The 19,583-nt window shown below is 37.4% G+C and overlaps 1 protein-coding gene and 1 non-coding gene across 4 annotated transcripts in view; both read left to right on the top strand.

Annotated features, from left to right (window-relative positions):
- The first annotated feature begins 4,884 nt into the window (after positions 1-4,884).
- IARS1 (isoleucyl-tRNA synthetase 1) overlaps positions 4,885-19,583 on the top strand; it is a 114,650-nt gene continuing 99,951 nt past the window's right edge. The window contains exons 1-5 of one of the 3 annotated variants that reach the window (XM_054587993.1): positions 4,885-4,971; positions 11,331-11,456; positions 12,649-12,805; positions 13,390-13,509; positions 16,456-16,538. In XM_054587993.1, the coding sequence (XP_054443968.1) occupies positions 11,338-11,456; positions 12,649-12,805; positions 13,390-13,509; positions 16,456-16,538 (479 nt within the window). In that variant the 5' untranslated portion in view covers positions 4,885-4,971; positions 11,331-11,337. The other 2 variants (XM_054587994.1, XM_054587995.1) reach the window with 2 other exon arrangements.
- Positions 8,548-8,680, top strand: LOC129082396 (small nucleolar RNA SNORA84). Its single transcript, XR_008530414.1, has one exon. It is a non-coding gene; the product is annotated as a small nucleolar RNA SNORA84 (small nucleolar RNA).

Genomic DNA, 19,583 nt, shown 5'->3' with positions numbered 1-19,583 from the left:
AGACAACAGTCCAAAACCCATGGGACACAGCAAAGGCGGTCCTGAGAGGGAAGTTCATAGCAATACAGGCTTACCTAAAAAAGATAGAAACATTTCAAATAAAAGACCTAACACTATAACTTCAAGAACTGGAGAAACAACAACAAATAAATCCCAGAGCAAGTAGAAGGAAGGAAATAGTCAAGATTAGAGCAGAACTGAATGACATAGAGACGAAGAGAACAATTCAGAGGATCAACCAATCCAGAAACTGGTTCTTTGAATGGATAAATAAAATTGACAAGCCTTTAAGAAGACTCATCAATAATAGAAGGGAGAGGACCCAGATTAATATCAGAAATGAAGAGGAGAAATAACAACTGATACCAGAGAAATACAAAGGATCATCAGAAACTACTATGAACAATTATATGCCAAGAAATTTCAAAACCTTGATGAAATGGACTAATTTCTAGAAAAGTATCATCTTCCAACACTGAAAGAGGAGGAAACAGCAAGCTTGAACAGACCGATAACAGCTGGGGAAATTGAAGCAGTCATCAAGAAACTCCCTGCACACAAAAGCCCAGGGCGGGACAGTTTCCCAGGAGAATTTTACAAAACATTTAAGGAAGAGCTAACCCCTGTCCTTCTCAGACTATTCCAAAAAATCCAAGAGGAGGGAAGACTCCCAGACTCTTTCTATGAGGCCAGCATCACCCTGATCCCAAAACCAGATAAAGACCCTACAAAGAAAGAAAACTACAGGCCAATTTCGCTTATGGACATAGATGCTAAAATCCTCAACAAAATGTTGGCAAACCGCATCCAGCAATACATTCAAAAGATTATCCACCACGATCAAGTGGGATTCATCCCAGGGTTGCAGGGATGGTTCAATATACGCAAGTCAATAAACGTGATACATTACATAAATAAAAGACAAGACAAAACCACATGATCATCTCAATAGACGCAGAAAAAGCATTCGATAAGAAACAGCACCCAGTTATGATCAAAACACTCAGCAAAATGAGAATTAATGGGGCATTCCTCAACGTAATAAAGGCCATATATGAAAAACCTACAGCCAACATCATACTTAACGGGCAAAAACTGAAAGCTTTCCCACTAAGATCGGGAATACGACAAGGATGTCCACTTTCACCGCTGCTTTTCAACATCATATTGGCAGTCCTAGCCACAGCAGTCAGGCAAGAAAAAGAGATAAAAGGCATTCAAATAGGAAAGCAGGAAGTAAAACTATCCTTGTTCGAAGATGAGATGATAGTGTACATAGAGAACCCTGTAGTCTCTACCAAAAAACTCCTTAACCTCATAAGTGAATTTGGCAAAACAGCAAGATACAAGTCAATATTCAGAAATGAAAGGCATTATTGTACACCAGCAATGCAATAGAAGAAGAAGAAATCAGAGAAAAAAATACCATTCGATATAGCAAGAAGAAAAATAAAGTACCTAGGCATAAATTTAACCAAAGATGTAAAAGACCTGTACGCAGAAAACTATACAACATTAAAGAAAGAAATTAAGGAAGACACAAATAAATGGAAGCATATACCGTGCTCATGGATTGGAAGAATTAATATCATCAAAATGTCCATACTACCCAAAGCAATTTATAGATTCAACGCAATCCCTATTAAGATACCAAGGACGTATTTCACAGAAATAGAACAGACATTTCAAAAATTTATATGGAACCATAAACGACCCCGAATAGCCGCAGCAATTTTGAGAAAGAAACACAAAGTAGGAGGTATCACGATACCGGACTTCAAACTCTACTACAAAGCCACTATACTCAAAACAATCTGCTACTGGCACAAGAACAGATCCATAGACCAGTGGAACAGAATAAAGCCCAGAAATAAGCCCAGGTCTCTATGGGCATCTAATATTTGACAAAGGGGGCAGAAGCATAAAATGGAGCAATAATAGCCTCTTCAAGAAATGGTGTTGTCAGAGCTGGACGGCTACATGCAAAAAATTGAAATTGGATCATCAGCTGACACCATACACAAAAATAAACTCAAGATGGATAAAAGACTTAAATATAAGTCGCAACACCATCAAAGTCCTCGAGGAGAACATTGGCAGGTAACTCTCAGATATCCCACGCAGCAAGTTTTTCACTGATATGTCTCCTAAAGCAAGGGAAGTAAAGGAAAGAATAAACAAGTGGGACCTCATCACAATAAGAAGCTTCTGCACGGCGAAAGAAAACATCAGGAAAATGAAAAGGGAACCAACCATATGGGAAAATATATTTGCTAATGATACATCAGATAGAGGTTTGATCTTCAAGAGACATAAAGATCTCACTCGATTCCACTCCAGGAAGACAAACGATCCAATGAAAAAATGGGCAAAGGACCTGGGCAGACACTTTTCCAAGGAGGAGATACAGATGACCCAGAGGCATTTGAAAGGATGCTCAGCATCACTAGCCATCAGAGAAATGCAGATCAAAACCACCATGAGGTACCACCTCACACCGGTCAGAATGGGCATCATAAACACATCAGCAAACAACAGGTGCTGGCGAGGGTATGGAGAAAAGGGAACCCTAGTACACTGTTGGTGGGAATGCAGACTGGTGCAGCCATTGTGGAAAGCAGTGTGGAATTTCCTCAGAAAGCTGAAAATGGAACTGCCTTTTGATCCAGTGATTCCCCTGCTGGAACTATACCCTAAGAATACCAAAACACCAATACAAAAGAACCTATGTACTCCAATGTTCATAGCAGCACAATTTACAATAGCCAAGTGTTCGAAGCAACCTAAATGCCCATCAGTAGATGATTGGATCAAAAACTGATGGTACATATACACAATGGAATACTACACAGCAGAAAGAAAAAAAGAACTATTAAACTTCACGACAGCATGGATGGAACTGGAGAGCATTATGCTAAGCGAAATAAGCCAGGGGGCGAAAGACAAATACCATATGATCTCACCTATAAGTGGAACCTAACCAACAATACAAAGATGCAAGGAAAATAAGACCAGCAACACTGAAAGGAAAAGAAACAGAGACAAGAGGGAAGGAGGGGGGGGGCAGGGAAAAGGAAGGGAAGGGGAAAGTCAAGGAACATATAGCAAGGACTCCTGGACAAAATCACAGGGGAAGAGGGTGGGGGCAAGGGAAAGTGGTGGGGGGTAGGCAGAGACAAATGTATTTAAAAAAAAGAAAAATCTGTCTACACTCTACATCTCCAAAGCGAAAGTGCTATCATGTAGCTTTGACCACCCCCCATATCCTGCTCCCCAGATAAAATCATCTTCAATAACTTATTTTCTCCAAATTTATCTCCATATTTTTGCCAAATGCGTAAGCTGTCATCTCTTGGTTTTTCAGTTTTAGACATGTAATATACTTTGACCACATTTAACTTTTTACTAGAATGTTTCTTTTAACTTGCTTACCTTTTCCTATAGTTATCCATCCCATATTTCCCACCAGTACTGTGAAGTATTTCTCAATCCAATTTTATCAGACCTGTCATCTTCCTCTCTGGGAGCCCTCTTTTTCCAATGTGGACGGTCTGGACAGATGATAAAAATGAACTGAAACTTAAATGTAGAGACTTAAAACACATTCCAAGTACTTCTAGTTAACAAGGTGGAGACACACAACTACTAAATGTGGATGTTCAAGTGTGTTAAGTTATTGCCTTGGGGGTTACCACTTTGAAGAGGGACATGAAACCCACCTTGCTCTAATCCCTGACACTTAAAGTGTACCTAGACCCTCAGTGACTGTTGAATGAATGCTACACAAATTATTAAAATGCTCTTAAAGTTATTAAGGAAATGCTTTCTACATATTCTTGGCCAGATCAATTTTTGTACCTATAATGGAATCAGTAAGTAGTCACGTGCAGAACTACTCTCCATTTGTCAAATCCTAAAATATTCCTAGTCCCTGGTGTCAAAGCTTGAGGTCTACTGTCCTTTGCATGGCTCTGGATTTTCCTGCTTTAACCAACAGATCTAGAGGTACCAGGCACACACACAGCAGGTAAGTACATAATTGAGGAGATAAGTAGTTTTATTTTCATAACTGGAAACAATTTTAAAGCTGGTTGGTAGAAGTTTGCTTTTTGTTTTATCTCCATATTACCGTATGACATTATTACCATAATTCCTGCAGTGAAATCCAGAACTCTGGAGGTGGCACTGACGAACACAGGGTGCAAGGGCTTCCTTGGAACACTGTCCGTGCGTGCCTCGGCTCCTTCCAGACACAGTACCGTGGTCTCCGTTTTTCTGAGGATTAGGAAGGTGTCTACAGATATGGGAGTCAGGAATTTTAGTGTGCCGTAAATTATCCAGGTACCTGTTAAAATGCAGCTTTTTGTGACCAACACCAGAGAGTCTCGGCAGGCATTTTTTTTTTTTTTTTTTTTTTTTTTTTGGTGACTTGGTGAAGGACTGCAGCTACCCTGTGGAACAGTCCTAGAGCCAAGGCTGCTTTTTGTAAGGGTTACCTCGGGAATCAGTCTTGGCATTGCTTGCTCACAGACTCACGCTACAATCACCGAGGCCACTGTCGTTGGATCTGATTGGTCTAACGTATAGAAAGGTGAACATGGACAAGCGCTTACACCTGTGTGACAACGCCCATCAGGGTGCACAACTTAACCGCCGTTCTGCCCCCGTCCCAGTCAGTATCCAACCGAGAAGCCACTTGAAGGTCTCGCCCTCCACCACTGTCCAAGCGGCTTTAAATCGCAGAGCCGCCTTCCCAGATTGCTCCACGGGATCCGACCGGGTGTGCGTGGTCAGATCCTCGCTCAGCCAATCGAAGTTCGGTTTGTTGCCGGGTGTCCGACGATGCACGCTTATTAGCCGGCTCCGAATACCGTTAGCCTCCTCGCGGTCCCGATGTTGCATCACCCCCGGACGTCCGGTGCCGGCGGCGTGCACGCATTTCTTCCCAGGAGTCTGCTCGGGTAGTGTCAGGTACTGCGCCTCTGGCACACGTTTTGGTGGTTTTTTTTAATGTCTCTGCAGGGCTTTGGGTTCGTTGGGTGCATATTTATTTCTAAGGAGAAGATTGGGAGGGGGTGTAAGTGGGCTAAAGAACTCGGAACCGGGAACGAATCTTGCCTCTCGTGCCGGGTTGCAACCCTTGGAAGTTCTTTTACAAACTGGAATCGTGGTAACATCGTTGAGTGGTTGTGGAATTTGGTGTGATCGAGCTTGCTGGAGAAGTGCAGAAGGCGGACGAAATTAGAAATTACTTGGCAGTCGAGGTATTCGTAAAAACAGGTCAGGTACTAGACTCCCATGAAGAGGTGTTCTTTGCCGGGTACCTAGATTTGGAGAGGAAGTAAGCACGGCCTTGTCCTCGGCCCTCGCAGTCTGATAACGCCGTATGCAGGTAGGGGGAAGGAAGACCTGTGGGATTTGGAGGTGGGAGGAGACGGCTTCTGAGGAGCTGCGATGGGTTTGGGGTCCTGAAGATAGTAAGTAGGAATTGAGGGAGACAGAGGACACAGGGAACCATAGTGAAGTATAGCCTTGAGGACTTACAAGAATTTTAATGTTATAATTTTGGCCTACTATTTGGATTTTTTTACACCTTGAGCTCTGAGACGGCTTACAGAGCATAACTTCGCCCTTTTGGGCTCCGAAACCGCCTGCCGAGCGAACAGCCTTCGTCTGCTGATGGTGTTGCTGTTTGAGAAATGTATTCTTGCGTGGTCGTTAAGTAATACTTACTGTACTATGACTGTGTGGTCAAAGACAGTCCTTTTTCCCCGCACAACCCCACTTGGCCCTACCCCCGGAGTCAGCCCACCATTGAAAGTCCACTTAAACCCACCAATCCGAAAACCAATTTTATAAGTCGGTAGGGTCTTGTTTTCCCTAACAATCCATCACTTTGACCACCAGATCTTTGCAGCTTTTGTCTTTATAAATCCTGCCTTATGCCCTCCATTTTGGAACACATTCTTTGTTCATCTTTTTACTGGTTTTCAAGTCATTATCTGAACAAACTTAATTTTCAAAAAAGATTTCTCTGGACTCTTTTTTACAGCTGGATTTCAATGTGTGTTAAATCAGGAAGTGGGCTATAGTCCCTGCAGTTTAGGGTGTTTGTGAGGATCTATTGTGAGGTGGCACTTAGCTTCCAGACCTGTGAATTTGTAGTTTCCTTCTTGAATAAAGTGTTTAAATGAACCCAGAAGAGAATATATGTTTTTTTAAAAGGTGGCATAATGTTACTTTTAGTATTCAGGTTTTGGGGAGAGCTCAGGAAGGATACTAAAGGCAGAATAATAGATTTAGGGGTTTTCTGTTATATGATGAACTTTTAAAAAGTAAATATTAGTAAAATGGAAGACTAATATCCTTATCGTAAGTGATTAGTGAATTATATATACAGGAGACAAGGCAGCTAAGTGTAGATTTTACTCTTTAAGTGTTCTTGGAAAGGAGGTAGTAGCTGGGAAAGGGCAATAGAATGGAATTTGTGGGCAAAGAAGTAATAATAGCTTAAATGGATGCTGTGATTTCTCTGAGCTCTACTAGCCATTATTTCACTGATGAAGTTACCATTGTGAATGTTTATGGCCTTTATTTTACAGATGATACAACTGAGATTTAAACGTTAAGTAACTTTTCCTATAGCTCACGGACTAAGTGGTGGCACCAAGACTGTCAAATTTCAAAGCTATTATCTTGGGCCAGGAAGAGCCCATGGAGTGGGATAGATTGGAAGGGCAGGCAGGAGTATCACTGAGGAAACCAAGGATGCTGACAGAAGGATTCATTCAAACAATGGTTTTGCTTATCAGCAGTGACCCAAAAGAGTGATGTAGCCAGACCTAGAGTTTTACAGGAGTAAATAAAGGTCACGAGTAAGAGTAGCAGTTTAGAGTAAGAACATGGTGGCCTTGAGTGTTTCACTGAAACGTCTACAGAATGTTTTTGGGAGCAAGGAGCCATTGGATTTCTTTTTAATATAGAAGTGTTACTTTCCCAGCTTTTCCATTGTGAAGGTTAATCTATAGTGATATGTAGGATATAGAATAAAAATCAAAACAATGGTATGAAGTGTTTATACAAATTGAACTTTCACAGCTCAAAGTCTTTTGTAAGTAAGATTTTATTCAGTCAAAATTGCTAGCCAGGAAAACTGGTCTAGGGGCCAGGAGCACAGCAAGGTAGAAGAGACATCATGTCCATTGTTCCAGCATTTTGCAAGAGTTTTTTTATACATTAAGTTAGAGGGAAGGAAAAAGAAAGAGACTGAAAGAATTTACATTAGCTTTGGGCAAGTGGTAGGAGAAGGTCAAGTGGGGTCAGCTCAGCTTCGGAATAAGCGCAGAGTTTGCATGTACAAATGTCCATTCCTGTAGAATGGCAGAGGCAGCTATCAGGAAAGCCCATGTATAAACAAGCAGAAGTTCTGGAGTTGAATGGGGCTTGGCTGAACAAGTGGAAAGAGCCACCCGGAAAGTAATCCTAAATTCCAACAGGCAAAACAGGAATGTGAGCAGTCTTTTATTAGCTGGTGAGCAGCCATTAGCAGACTAACAGTTCTGTTTCATTCACTCTCCAGCCTCTGTAATGTAACTTAAAATGTATCAGAAACTATGTGTGGTGTCAGGTGGGTATGAGATTTGTCAGGATGATCACTTAGTAATTTATATAATGTCTAATACACTTGAAACTAATATAATCTGAAGGTCAACTGTAATTGAAAAAAATAATTAAGAAATTAGAATTTTCTTCTTGTCAGGTAAGATAAAAACTTGTTCATTTATCCCTTCCCCTACAGTCCTATTCCCTGATGGGTACCCATAGTTAAGTTTGGTCGGTTGCTTCTAAATTCAAATACAAAATTACTTACACATAGATTTAATGTATATGTTTTAAAAAATCTCTTGAAAGTGATATTACAATATATGTAGTATGAATTGCTATTGCTGTGACTCTCCTTTCTCAGTATGTATAGGTAATATGTATATCTGGTATATTGAGATTTGTTATTTTTAATGCCTGTATGATATTGATGTACTCTATTTTAGGCACCTGTATATTTTAGGTACTTGTTTATAAAAACAGTGCTTCAGTTACTATCTTTGTACAATAGGATATAACTAAACTGAGAAAAGGCTGGAGATGGACTAACTCTGGGGTTCAGTTTATCTCAGTGTAACAGGTTAAGACCTGGCAATGAAGAAAAGGGAACAGGTTAATAGAAGTCAAATCCGTATGATTTGATGATCAATTACATATGGGCATCGTCTGGTAGGGTTAAAGGTGACTCAGAAATTTCAGATAGCAGGAGTGAATATTGGAACTATAGCTACTGTTGACTTAAAAGTGGGAGCAGGGATGACAAGGAAGATCATGAGATTTATTTTCCAAAATCTGTTGAGGTAAAGGTCAAAGAGTGTATCAAGAAATTGCTGAACAGGAAGTTGAGTGTAAAGAGGTCTGAATATAGTAAGAGGGAAGAAGAGATTGCTTTCTTGAGCACAGCCTCGGTGAGATTAATTTTCCTTCTCTTTCTCGCCCACAAGTGCCCTGTGGTTACTGGATGCTGTTGTGCGAGAACAGCTCTCCAGTGGATGCATGGAGCTAGAGCAAACCTGTGATCTGTACATGGAAGCTGTTTCTCTTCTGTAGCCAGCATAGCCCTGTCACTGATAATGTTGCTTTTCCTGGAATACAGAGTTATGAGCCATCTTCACAGAAAGCTTAAATCTCATTTTCTCAATAAAACAAAAAAAAGATAAAACGTTTAGCTAGACATAAGTCGGAGCAGGTGCAGAATGATGATTCACAGTTCTCTGTACATGATAATCCATTGTTAAAATGTAGGTACTGTACTGATTCCTCATTCAAACGTAGGACTGGTAAGTCTACTGTAATAGTTCCCACAGATCCTGGCAATTACAGGACCACCCTTGAGGATCATTAGAAGTTACAGAAATAAATGTGTTGTTACCTAAACATCTCGTCTTTCAATATGATCCCTTAAATTTTAGGCATCCTTGAATAAGGTAGTCCAAGAATCAATAGGACCCCCTAATCTGTAAATGTACAAACTAACACTTTTTCTGGCTTGAAAGGTTGGAAGTAGCTGAAGATCCAAAATGCCATCAATTTTTGTTTATTAATACCATTTAATCAGATATGTATAGTAGAATTAATTAAACAACCCACCTGTTGGTTTTTTTTTCCTTTTTTCCTGTATAAAACTCAAAGGTACTCCTGGATCTCAAAAACAAAGAAAAGAAAAGGAGAGGCAATGCTTGTAACAAACTTTGTTCTGGTGACATGGGTCAATTACTGTGATTAAGCTTGGATGTTTTCAGAATTTCTAAAGTCATTTACTCCAGACTTTTACAGGTTTAAGGTTTTCCATCTTCTCTGTTGTTTTCTCATTTTCAGCATTCCTGTCTCATTCTAATCTGATGTCAGCTTAAAAATCTGATCACCAACCTAATTAGAGTAATAAAGTAATATTAAGTAGGTTTTGAGGAGGAATGGAATTGAAGATGATCACTCTAGATAGTTAAGCCGCCCTGGACTGATCAAGTGATTATTAGAAAACTGTATAAGGATACTTTAATACTTCTCTCACTAGGGATTAAATCAGAAATCTGTAAGTTTTCTCCTTTCCAAAAATGAATAAGCAATAAAAGAAAATAGAAAATAAGAATGATCTAGGAATTATGTGAATGTAAGATTCTCATCTTTTTAGCTTTAAAATTTTTTTTCTTTAGGTCTTGTTTGTCATTACTCAATAGCAAATTACAGTTTTTGAGGTTTATAGCATATGGGGTTCAAGAGATGAGATTATTTGAACAGAAGTGTTTTCTGTCCTGTGGATATAGGTACTAATTCTCACCTATTTTGAGATTTATTTTTTAGATTGTTGTTGAATTTTTATTGTCATTAGATCGATTTCCCAAGATTTTCTTTTTTACTTCTAGAAGCATATTGTCTGCAATTACTAAATGTTATATTGTAGTTGAAAAATAGGTGAAGAGTGTGATTTGGACATAAGTTTTGCAATAATTTAAAAAATAGGTATCCCTATTTCACGCTATATATAAAAATAATTCAGAATGGATGAACGACCAAAATAAGAGCTAAATATTCACGACCTTGTTTTAGGTGGTGGTTTATTAGCTATTACAGCAAAAGCTCAAGTAACAAAACAAAAAGTAGATAAACTATACTTCATTAATTTAAAATTGTATGGGCTTCAAATAATAACATGAAGAAAATAAAAAGCCCACAGAATGGGAGAAAATTTTTGCAGATTATATACCTGAAAAACTTGTATCTGGAATATATAAATAACTCTTACAACTCAGCAATAAAAAGACAACCAAATCATACACTGGGCAGAGGGTAAATACACAGCTCTTTAAGAAAATATAAAAATGCACATGCTCAACATCACTAATCATTAAGGAAATGCAAATTAAAACCACAATGAGTTAACCACTTCCTGTCTACTAGGATTTCCTATGATTTCCTATAATCCAATAATGGGTAATAAATAAAGAGTGAGAACTTAGAGAAACTGCAATCTTCATTCACTTCTGAAAGAATATAAAAATATGCAGCAGCTATGGGAAAAATTTTGGAGTTAAAAAGTTAAATACAGTTATAATGTGATCCAGCAACTCTATTCCTGGTTATATACGCAAGAGCACTAAAAACATATCCACACAAAAACTTATACATGTATATTCATAGCATTGTTCAGTAGCCAAAAAGTGGAAACAGTCCTAATGTCTATGTGCTGATGAATGGATAACAAAATGTGGCATGTTTTTACAGTAAAATATTAACTCAGTATAAAAATAATGAAATATGAATACATATTACAACATTGATGAACTTTGAGCACATAATTCTAAACCAAAGAAACCAGACAAAATATGCTGTATGTACATGATTGCATTTGTATGAAATGTACAGAGTAGGAAACTCTGTAGAAACAGAAAGCAGATTTATGGTTATTGAGGAGCTGAGGAAGGAGAGAATGGAGAGTGACTGCTCATGTATATAGGTTTTTAGAGGAGAGGGAGAGAGCACTGATGAATATGTTCTGGAATTAAAGCATGGTAGTGGTAACACAACTTTGTGAATATACTAAAAACCACCAAATTGTACACTTTAAAAAGATGAACTTTATAGTGCATCAATTTTACCTCAAAAAAAGCTGTAATTTTTAAAATACCATGTAGTGTCAAGGGTAGTAATATATACACTCATTTTAATGTACAGTAATCTTTATTTCTAGACTTCTCTTTTGAAAATAATAAATTTGTTTTCTCTTGCAGCACCAAAATGGTTCATTCAGTTCCAGAAAACATTGATTTTCCTGCTGAAGAAGAGAAAATCTTGCAGTTCTGGTCTGAATTTAATTGTTTTCAAGAATGCTTAAAGCAGTCCAAACATAGACCAAGGTATGTGAATTTCTTTGGTAAAGGTAGAGTCCTTAAGAATAATCATTTCTCAGACTGTGTTTCATTGAGGCAAGAACTTTTTATTCACCTTTGTACTCCCAGAGTCTCCTAGCTCTATGTCGTAGGTACTCTCATTGGTAGATATACACTGAATGGATGGATAAGTTCCTAAATAATAGGGTTTTTAAAAAATTTTATTGATTATGCTGTTACAGTTGTCCCATTTTTTTCCTCCCCTTAATTCCGCTCCACGCTATACCACCCCACCACCCAGCATCTTCCCCCCAACCCCCTACCTTGGTCATGTATATATAAGTTCTTTGGCTTCTCCATTTCCTATTATACTATTCTTAACCTTCCCCTGCCTATTTTGTACCTACTATTTATGCTGCTTATTCCCTGTACCTTTTCCCCCATTCTTCCCCCTTCCCTCCCCTCTGTTTTACTGTTCATAGTTTCTCATCTTCATCTTTTTCTTAGATAAGTCCCTTTAACATTTCATATAATAAGGGCTTGGTGATGATGAACTCATCACTTGACCTTAATCTGGGAAGCATTTTATCTGCCCTTCCATTCTAAATGACAGCTTTAGTCAAAAGTCCTCTTAATTAATAAGTTAGATTTAGCTTCTTTAAGAGATTTACTTGAATGTTCTAATAAAATTCAGATTTTAAAAGCCGTTTAGCTTTGGACCATTATTAACTAGAGTTTACCTATCACCCTCTTCTTTTCCACTTTTCTCATTATCACCTTATTTAAGTACTTAGACTAGTAGTAGCCTTCTATTAGGGTACTTCCTGCCTTTACTGATCTTTCATTCACCCAAAGACCAGTCCTTTTTTTAATCATATGTTTCATGTGCTCAAAAACTTTATGAAATAGGCATTTGTTGCCCTATTTTACAGATGAGTAACTTAATTGTTTAGCATCAGGATGGATAACTTGGGCTGTGTTGTGGACTAATCAGTGAAGAATGGGTGGCCCAATAGAAGCCTCTCTAGCTCTTTCATAACTAGCTTTTTTGAAGTCTGGGCTTCCAGTAAACATCTAATTGATTACCTGAATTTCCTCGTCTCACTGCTTTCCTTCTTGAAGACTCCCCTGTGCCAAGAGCCATCTACAGAAAAATGTTGTCTTAAATTTTTGCTGTCTTTTTTTAAGTAACTGAACATATTTTTATTACATCTGTTAGATTTACTTTCTATGATGGGCCTCCTTTTGCAACTGGACTGCCTCACTATGGACATATACTTGCAGGGACAATTAAAGATATAGTTACAAGATATGCTCACCAGAGTGGGTTTCACGTTGACAGAAGATTTGGATGGGATTGTCATGGCTTACCTGTGGTATGTTGGAACCACCAGCTATATGTTTTGAATTTTTTTTTAAGATTTTATTTATTGTAGAGAGAGGGTAATGGAGTGAGAAAGAAAGGGAAAGGAATATCAGTGTGTTAAAGAAACATCCATCTGCTGCTTTTCACTCACACCTCAACTAGGGAACCGAGCCTGCAACCCAGGCATGTGCCCCGATCCCTGGGAATCAATCCAGTGACCCTTGACTTTGCAGGACAACACTCTCACATGCTCCCCACTGGGGATCTGGCCTGCAACCCAGGCACGTGCCCTGACTGGGAATCAAACCAGCAACCTTTTGGTTGATAGGCTGGCAGTCAGTCCACAGAGCCACACCAGCCAGGGCTGATTTTTTTTTTTTTAATAAACATTAGATATTTTATATATATATATAAGTATGATGAATTTTTACTATAATCAGACTTTTTTCTACTTCATTTCCATAATACTATTTATAGTTCATTTTCTCTAGATTTTCTGAGAACTCGTTTTTAAAAATATGTTTTATTTTCTAGAATTGCTGAATTGCATTTGTTTTAAAGGGCAGGGTTAACATTCTTATTGTAAATTTTCAGGAATATGAAATTGATAAGCTACTAGGAATCAGAGGACCAGAGGATGTAGCCAAAATGGGTATTGTGGAATACAACAATCAGTGCCGAGCCATTGTAATGAGATATTCTTCTGAATGGAAGGTATGTTTGGTTATTTTCAGTAGAATGAAGAAAAATGTGTAATTTAAATGGAAGTTGAAATGGTTTATGGCCCTTTGTGCTTTTTTTGATGCTCCCAAATGTATGGCTGTCTGTGTGAGGTTGTATATGAGAGAGGTTGACCATCCTTTTTAAAGGAGTGTTTGGCGCCCACCTCCCCACCCTAATGCTTGGACTGTAGCTTAAACTGAAATGTTTCTTACTTGTAGGTGCTTGATAGTCTTCCATATTTAATCTTTTTACCTGCCTATAGTATATGACAAGAATCAGGCTGTCCTAGCAAATAGATTAACTTGAATGTTGTATTAAGAAAAATTCAGAATTAAAATGAATTCTAATTTGGACCTATTTTTACATGAATTTTACTCCCATCTTGCCCACCCCTATTAATAGTGGAGTTCCCATAACTGATACCTTTAGATAACTGTCAAGTGCTATTAGAGCTCCTGCCCTCTCTTGTCCTTAGAGGCTTAGGAACAAAGGTCTTCAACTCCTTATTTCTTCCTTGGCCCTCAATTAATTATTACATTGTTCGAAAAGGTTATGTGGTTTTGGTTTGGGTTTTTTTTTCCCCAGGACAATAAAAGACACGTTTTTCATTTTCACCAATAACTATTGATTTGGATATTTATGTCAGATATCTTCCACATGGTAAAATGTTGATTGTTCTCAGTGTCTCAATTTGATCACTATCAACTTCACCTAGTCTACCTGACCATGGAACACCGTCCATCAAGAAATCTCCAGCATGAAACTTCACAAACTACTTTTACACCTTCGATCGATCACAGCACCTTCTCCGTACACTGCACAAATCTTCTTTTGCATTTCAGTTTCTTTTTTAAAATCTTTCTTGAAATAATAAAGCTTTATTAATATTATTAAAATGCCTGTACAAAAATTCACCAATTTTAATGTTTTTTGTTTTTTTTTAATGCACACTGATACGGCAGCTGTCGCAATACAATCTAACATTGTTTTGAATGAAGTTAAACGACAACTAAGCTCTACTACACCCGTCTTAGGAAAAAGCCAAAAGAAATCTTTGGCCAACCCAGTACTTTGTCTGTACAACCTAAAAAATGTCTGGCGCCTTTTTTTTTTTTTTTTTTGCCCCCAGTCTTAGCCATCTTAACCACTTTGACTTCTCAAAGTTGCCGTTCTTCAGAATTCCTTGTTCTGCCAAAAACATCAGGCTTCAAATACTAATCCTCATGGTCAAATCAAATGTCAAGCCGTATCAAGTTTTTCTTCTTAGTATTGCTTACTTAGTCACATACATTTTCATTCTTACAACCTTTCCCTAGCCTCTTACCTCTATTTCTGTAATAATCTCCTAATTGGTCTCTTGTTAATATTCTTTCCGCCCACCCTGCCAAGTTATCTCTCCCACAAAACAGTGCTTATCTTATTCTCTGCTCCAAAGAGTAACTTCATTGATGAATAAAATTCTTTTTAATCAACTTGAAAAATCAAAGCTGCTAAATTTTCTCCTTTCTTAAATCTAATTTTTCTTTACTATTTGCCAGTAGCTAAAAATCCTGGTGATTATAATATGTATTTGGGTCTTTTTTTTTTTCTTATTTGTAAATTTTTCATTATGAATTAACTTAGACTTATTAAGAATTGCAAAAGTAGGCCCTGGCTAGGTTGCTCGGTTGGTTAGAATATCATCCTGATACACCGAAGTTGCGGGTTCAACTAGAGAGTCACAGTACATAAAAGAACCAACCAATGAATGCATAAATAAGTGGAACAACAAATCGATGTTTCTCTTTCCCCCCTCCCTTCCTCTTTCTAAAACTAATAAATGTAAAAATATTTGCAAAAAGTAGTATGAAGAATTCATCTATGTCCTTCATTCATCAGCTAACCTCTTCAGTAACTATATAATCAGCAAATTATCAAAAAGAAATTAACATTAATACAATATGTTAAACCTTACTGAAATTTAACCAGTTCCACTAATTTTTATTTCTGGGTCGTGATCCAATCTAGAAGCACACATTGCATTTAGTTGTCATACCTCCTTAGTCTGCTTAAATATGGAACATTCCCTCAATCTATCTTTGTCATTTATGACCTTGTCACTTTTAAATAGTACAGACCATTTATTTTGTAGAAGTCCCTCAATGTCTAACGTTTCTTCATGATCTAGTGTAGGTTTTGCAGTTCAGAAAAAATGCTTCAGAAGTGACATCATACCATTCTTAATCTATCATAATCAGGAGGCCTGTGATACTGATGTCTCATTGGTGTTAACTTTTGTCACTAAGGTGATCTCTGTCAGGTTTCTTCATTGTAAAGTCAGAGTTTTTCATTTGAAATTGATCATTATTCTGTGGGGAGAGTCTTTGCAAATATTCTGTTTCTTATACTTTCATTCAGTAGCTTTAGTACCTATTAATGGTTCTTGCCAGTGTTTTTCAGATGGTAGTTTTGGTATACTTTAAAGACACATTAATACTTGTAAATAACATTATTTACATATAGGATGTATGCCAGGAAAAAACTGGTTCCTAAACTTATGTACCATATTGATTGCAATATAGATTAACTTCAATCATTGATTTTTCTGTTTTTTTTTTTCAAAATCATTGTATGCGGTGTGAGAAAGAAGTAAAACACATTCACCCTGGCCAGTGTGGCTCAGTGGGTGGAGCACCAGCCTGCAACTGAAAGGTCATAGGTTTGATTCCCAGTCGGGGTACATGTTTGAGTTGCGGACCAGATCCTCTGGTGGGGGCATGGAAGAGGCTGCCAGTCAATGTATCTCTCACATCAATGTTTCCCTTGTCCCTTCCCCTCTCTCTAGAAATGAATAAATCAAATCTTTAAAAAAAAAATGCTTTAAAACAGGAAGTAAAACCCAATGGTGTACAGTAACGTAAATAATATTCTCTAATAATTAATATTTGTATTTTTTAGTCTACTGTTACCAGACTCGGCCGATGGATTGACTTTGACAATGACTACAAAACTCTGTATCCAGAATTCATGGAATCTGTCTGGTAGGTTTATTTGAAATTGTAAATACAATTCTATTACATAGAGGTAAGCAAAAGTAGATTTACAGTTCAAATTGAAAATGCAATAATAAATAAGAATCAACTCTGTTTCGCTTATAACTGTAAATGTACTTTTGCTCACCCCTGTATTAGCAGGGTGATGAATTTTGTTTTTTGTTTTTAAGACTTAAAATTTTATATATTTTTTTATAGTATTTTTAGGGTCACAGCAAAATTGAGGCAATACAGGCATTTCCCATATGCCTTGTAACCCCACTTACATAGCCTCCTGTTTTCAACATCCCCTACCAGAATGGTACATTTGTTACCTTCGAACCTTTATTGACACATTATAATCACTCAAAGTCGATTGTTGTTATTGAACATTCTGTGGTTTTGGGTAAGAGTGTAATGACATGGATCCATCATTCTAGCACTGTACATAGATTTTTTTTTGAAATCAATTAATTTTGGATTCTAGGTAGGTAATAAGATATTCATGTATTTTGTCATGTATAATGGCCCCAGAATATTCGGCAGCAAGCCATAATCAAATACATTAGTGTTTCTGCACCAGAACAAAGAATCATTCACACTATGTAGAACAAATATAAATGACCTGGAATCTATAAGTCACACAATATCAATAAATCACACAGTTGTGGGCAAAGATGTGGAGAAAGGGAATCCTCATGCATTGTTGGTGAGATTGGAAATTGGTGCAGCCACTATGGAAAACAGTATGGAGTTGCCTCAAAAAAGATAGAACTATCGTATGACCCAGCAGTTCCCCTTCTGGATATTTATCTGAAGAAAAAACTATTTCAAGAAGATACATGGATGTCTTTGTTCATTGCAGCATTATTAACGGCTAATATGTGGAAGCAACCTAAGTATCCATTAGTAGATGAATAGATGGATAAAAAAGATATGATACTTAAATACATTAGCATATTACTAAGCCATAAAGATAAAGAATGAGATCTTTTGCAACAATGTGCAGGGACTTAGAGGGTATTATGCTAAATGAACAAACAAGAAACTTGTAGATAAACAAAAACCTAGTGGTTGCTAGATGGGAGGAGGTTTGGAGAATGGTTGAAAAGGGTAAAGGGATTAAGAAGTACAAATTGGTAGTTAAAAGATAGTCACAGAATTGTAAAGTTTAGCATAGGGAATATAGTAATACTGTAATGACTGTATTTGGTTCCATGTGGGTACTAGAATTATCAGGGTGAGGGAGTCACTTCATAAATTATAAAAATGTCTTACCACTATGCTGTACACCTAAAACTAATAAAATAATATTGAATGTCGACTTACTGAAAATAATCAGTTTTTTTGTTAAATTGATACAAAATTTAGGGAAACTGGTTTCAGGAATTTGTTTTCTAAGGAATTAAATCATAAGAGATTGTGTGCTTGAATTTTATACCAGGAGAAAAGTATAGTGCAGTTACTGTTCCGTAACTGTTTCAAAATGGGTTTTGCTTATTTACTGTTTAAAAAGACAGCTGTTGCAATGTCAGCCTTGATAGGTGTTTTAACTTAAGCCTGCTACTGTAGTCTGAAAATCATTACATATTGTTAATAGGTAAAGAGACATTATTATTAGGGTTGTAAAATGTCCTCTATATATTACTCAGATAAGTTATACATAATTACAAGTGAGTTGCAAAGCTATTTCATGGGAAGCACATTCATTGCACTGCATTGTAGGTGCTTGTGACTCATTCATTGCCTTTCTGTCTACCTGCTCACATTTCAGTTAGTCAGGATCTATTGCACATACTTGGCACATATTCTTTGCCTTTGAGGAACAAGACACCTGGGGCGGTTCTCACACCATTTGACACTGATGTGCCCCTGTGGATGCATCTCCAAACCCACTTACCCGAGAGTAGAAACTGATCAGATTCTCTGACGTGCCAGGAACTTTGGGAAGGGGGCTTCCTATTCACTGCACAGCTCGGATTCTCATTATTACAGCATCTAAAAACCAGGATTTGTGTTAAAAATCCAAAAGGTATACTTATGTTCTGGATTGGGACTATTGATCACTTAAATGTGGCTACTGTGATCAAGAAGGTGAATTTCTAAATTCAATGAATTTAAATGTAAATGTGCACCTATGGCTAGTGTCTTGCTACATGTTGGAAATTATAGCTCTATATCATAATTCTTAATTTACACAAAACATGCTTGAATCAAGAGAAAACAGCTTTTAAAGTTTATTGGTGTTAAGATGTTAGTGTTTTGAGAAACACCTTGGCATATAAATAAGGCAGGTAGGGCGGGTAAATATGAAAAATAGTAGGTGATACCTTTAATAATGATGGTATTAATAATAATGGTGAAAATTTAGATTGAGTTGGAGCTTTTGAGTTTATAAAGTAGTTCCACGTGGTCCTTCTGTCACCTATGCTGCAATGTTGCCTGGTGTGACCGGACTGAGCACCGTGACTTCCACTCTGGAGACCTGTATCAGCTGACCTGTTGCTATTCTGATGGGAGAATGATAGTGGGAACACTGAAAGGTTTTGACCAGACCATTAGTTCAATTGTGGATGAAAGCATGAACAAGCGTTCAACTCTTCACAGACAGTAGAACAAGTGGTACTAGGGTTATATATCATAAGAGGTGTCAATGTTGCAATCATTGGAGAAATTGATAAACATTCTGCACTTGATTTGGGGAATATTAGAGCAGAACCTCTGAGCTGAGTAGCACACTGAGGAAGAATTGTATACATTGGAAATGTGTAAATCTTTGTGGAGAAACTGATCAATCTGAGGATGATATGTGGAATTTTTATTAATGTGTAATAGTGCAGTTTTGACTATTGATTCATGTACTAGGATAAGTAAAATATTTTTACATTTTCTTGAATAATTTTTTTTTTTGGCTTAAAAATGTAAAGTATTTCTATGTGAATTTTCTCACCTCATGCAAAGAGCCCTGCAGATTGGGTTGGGACCCTGTTTGAGGTAAAGGCAAGTGATCACGACTTCCCTAAAATCACACAGCTTGTTTTATTGCTCTTACGC

This window comes from Pteronotus mesoamericanus, unplaced genomic scaffold, assembly GCF_021234165.1.
Source record: "Pteronotus mesoamericanus isolate MK-2021 breed Mesoamerican mustached bat unplaced genomic scaffold, CSHL_Meso_final scaffold_125, whole genome shotgun sequence".
Taxonomy (NCBI): domain Eukaryota; kingdom Metazoa; phylum Chordata; class Mammalia; order Chiroptera; family Mormoopidae; genus Pteronotus; species Pteronotus mesoamericanus.
The sequence above is the reverse complement of the archived record's forward strand: the minus strand, read 5'-3'. Positions and strand labels throughout refer to the sequence as shown.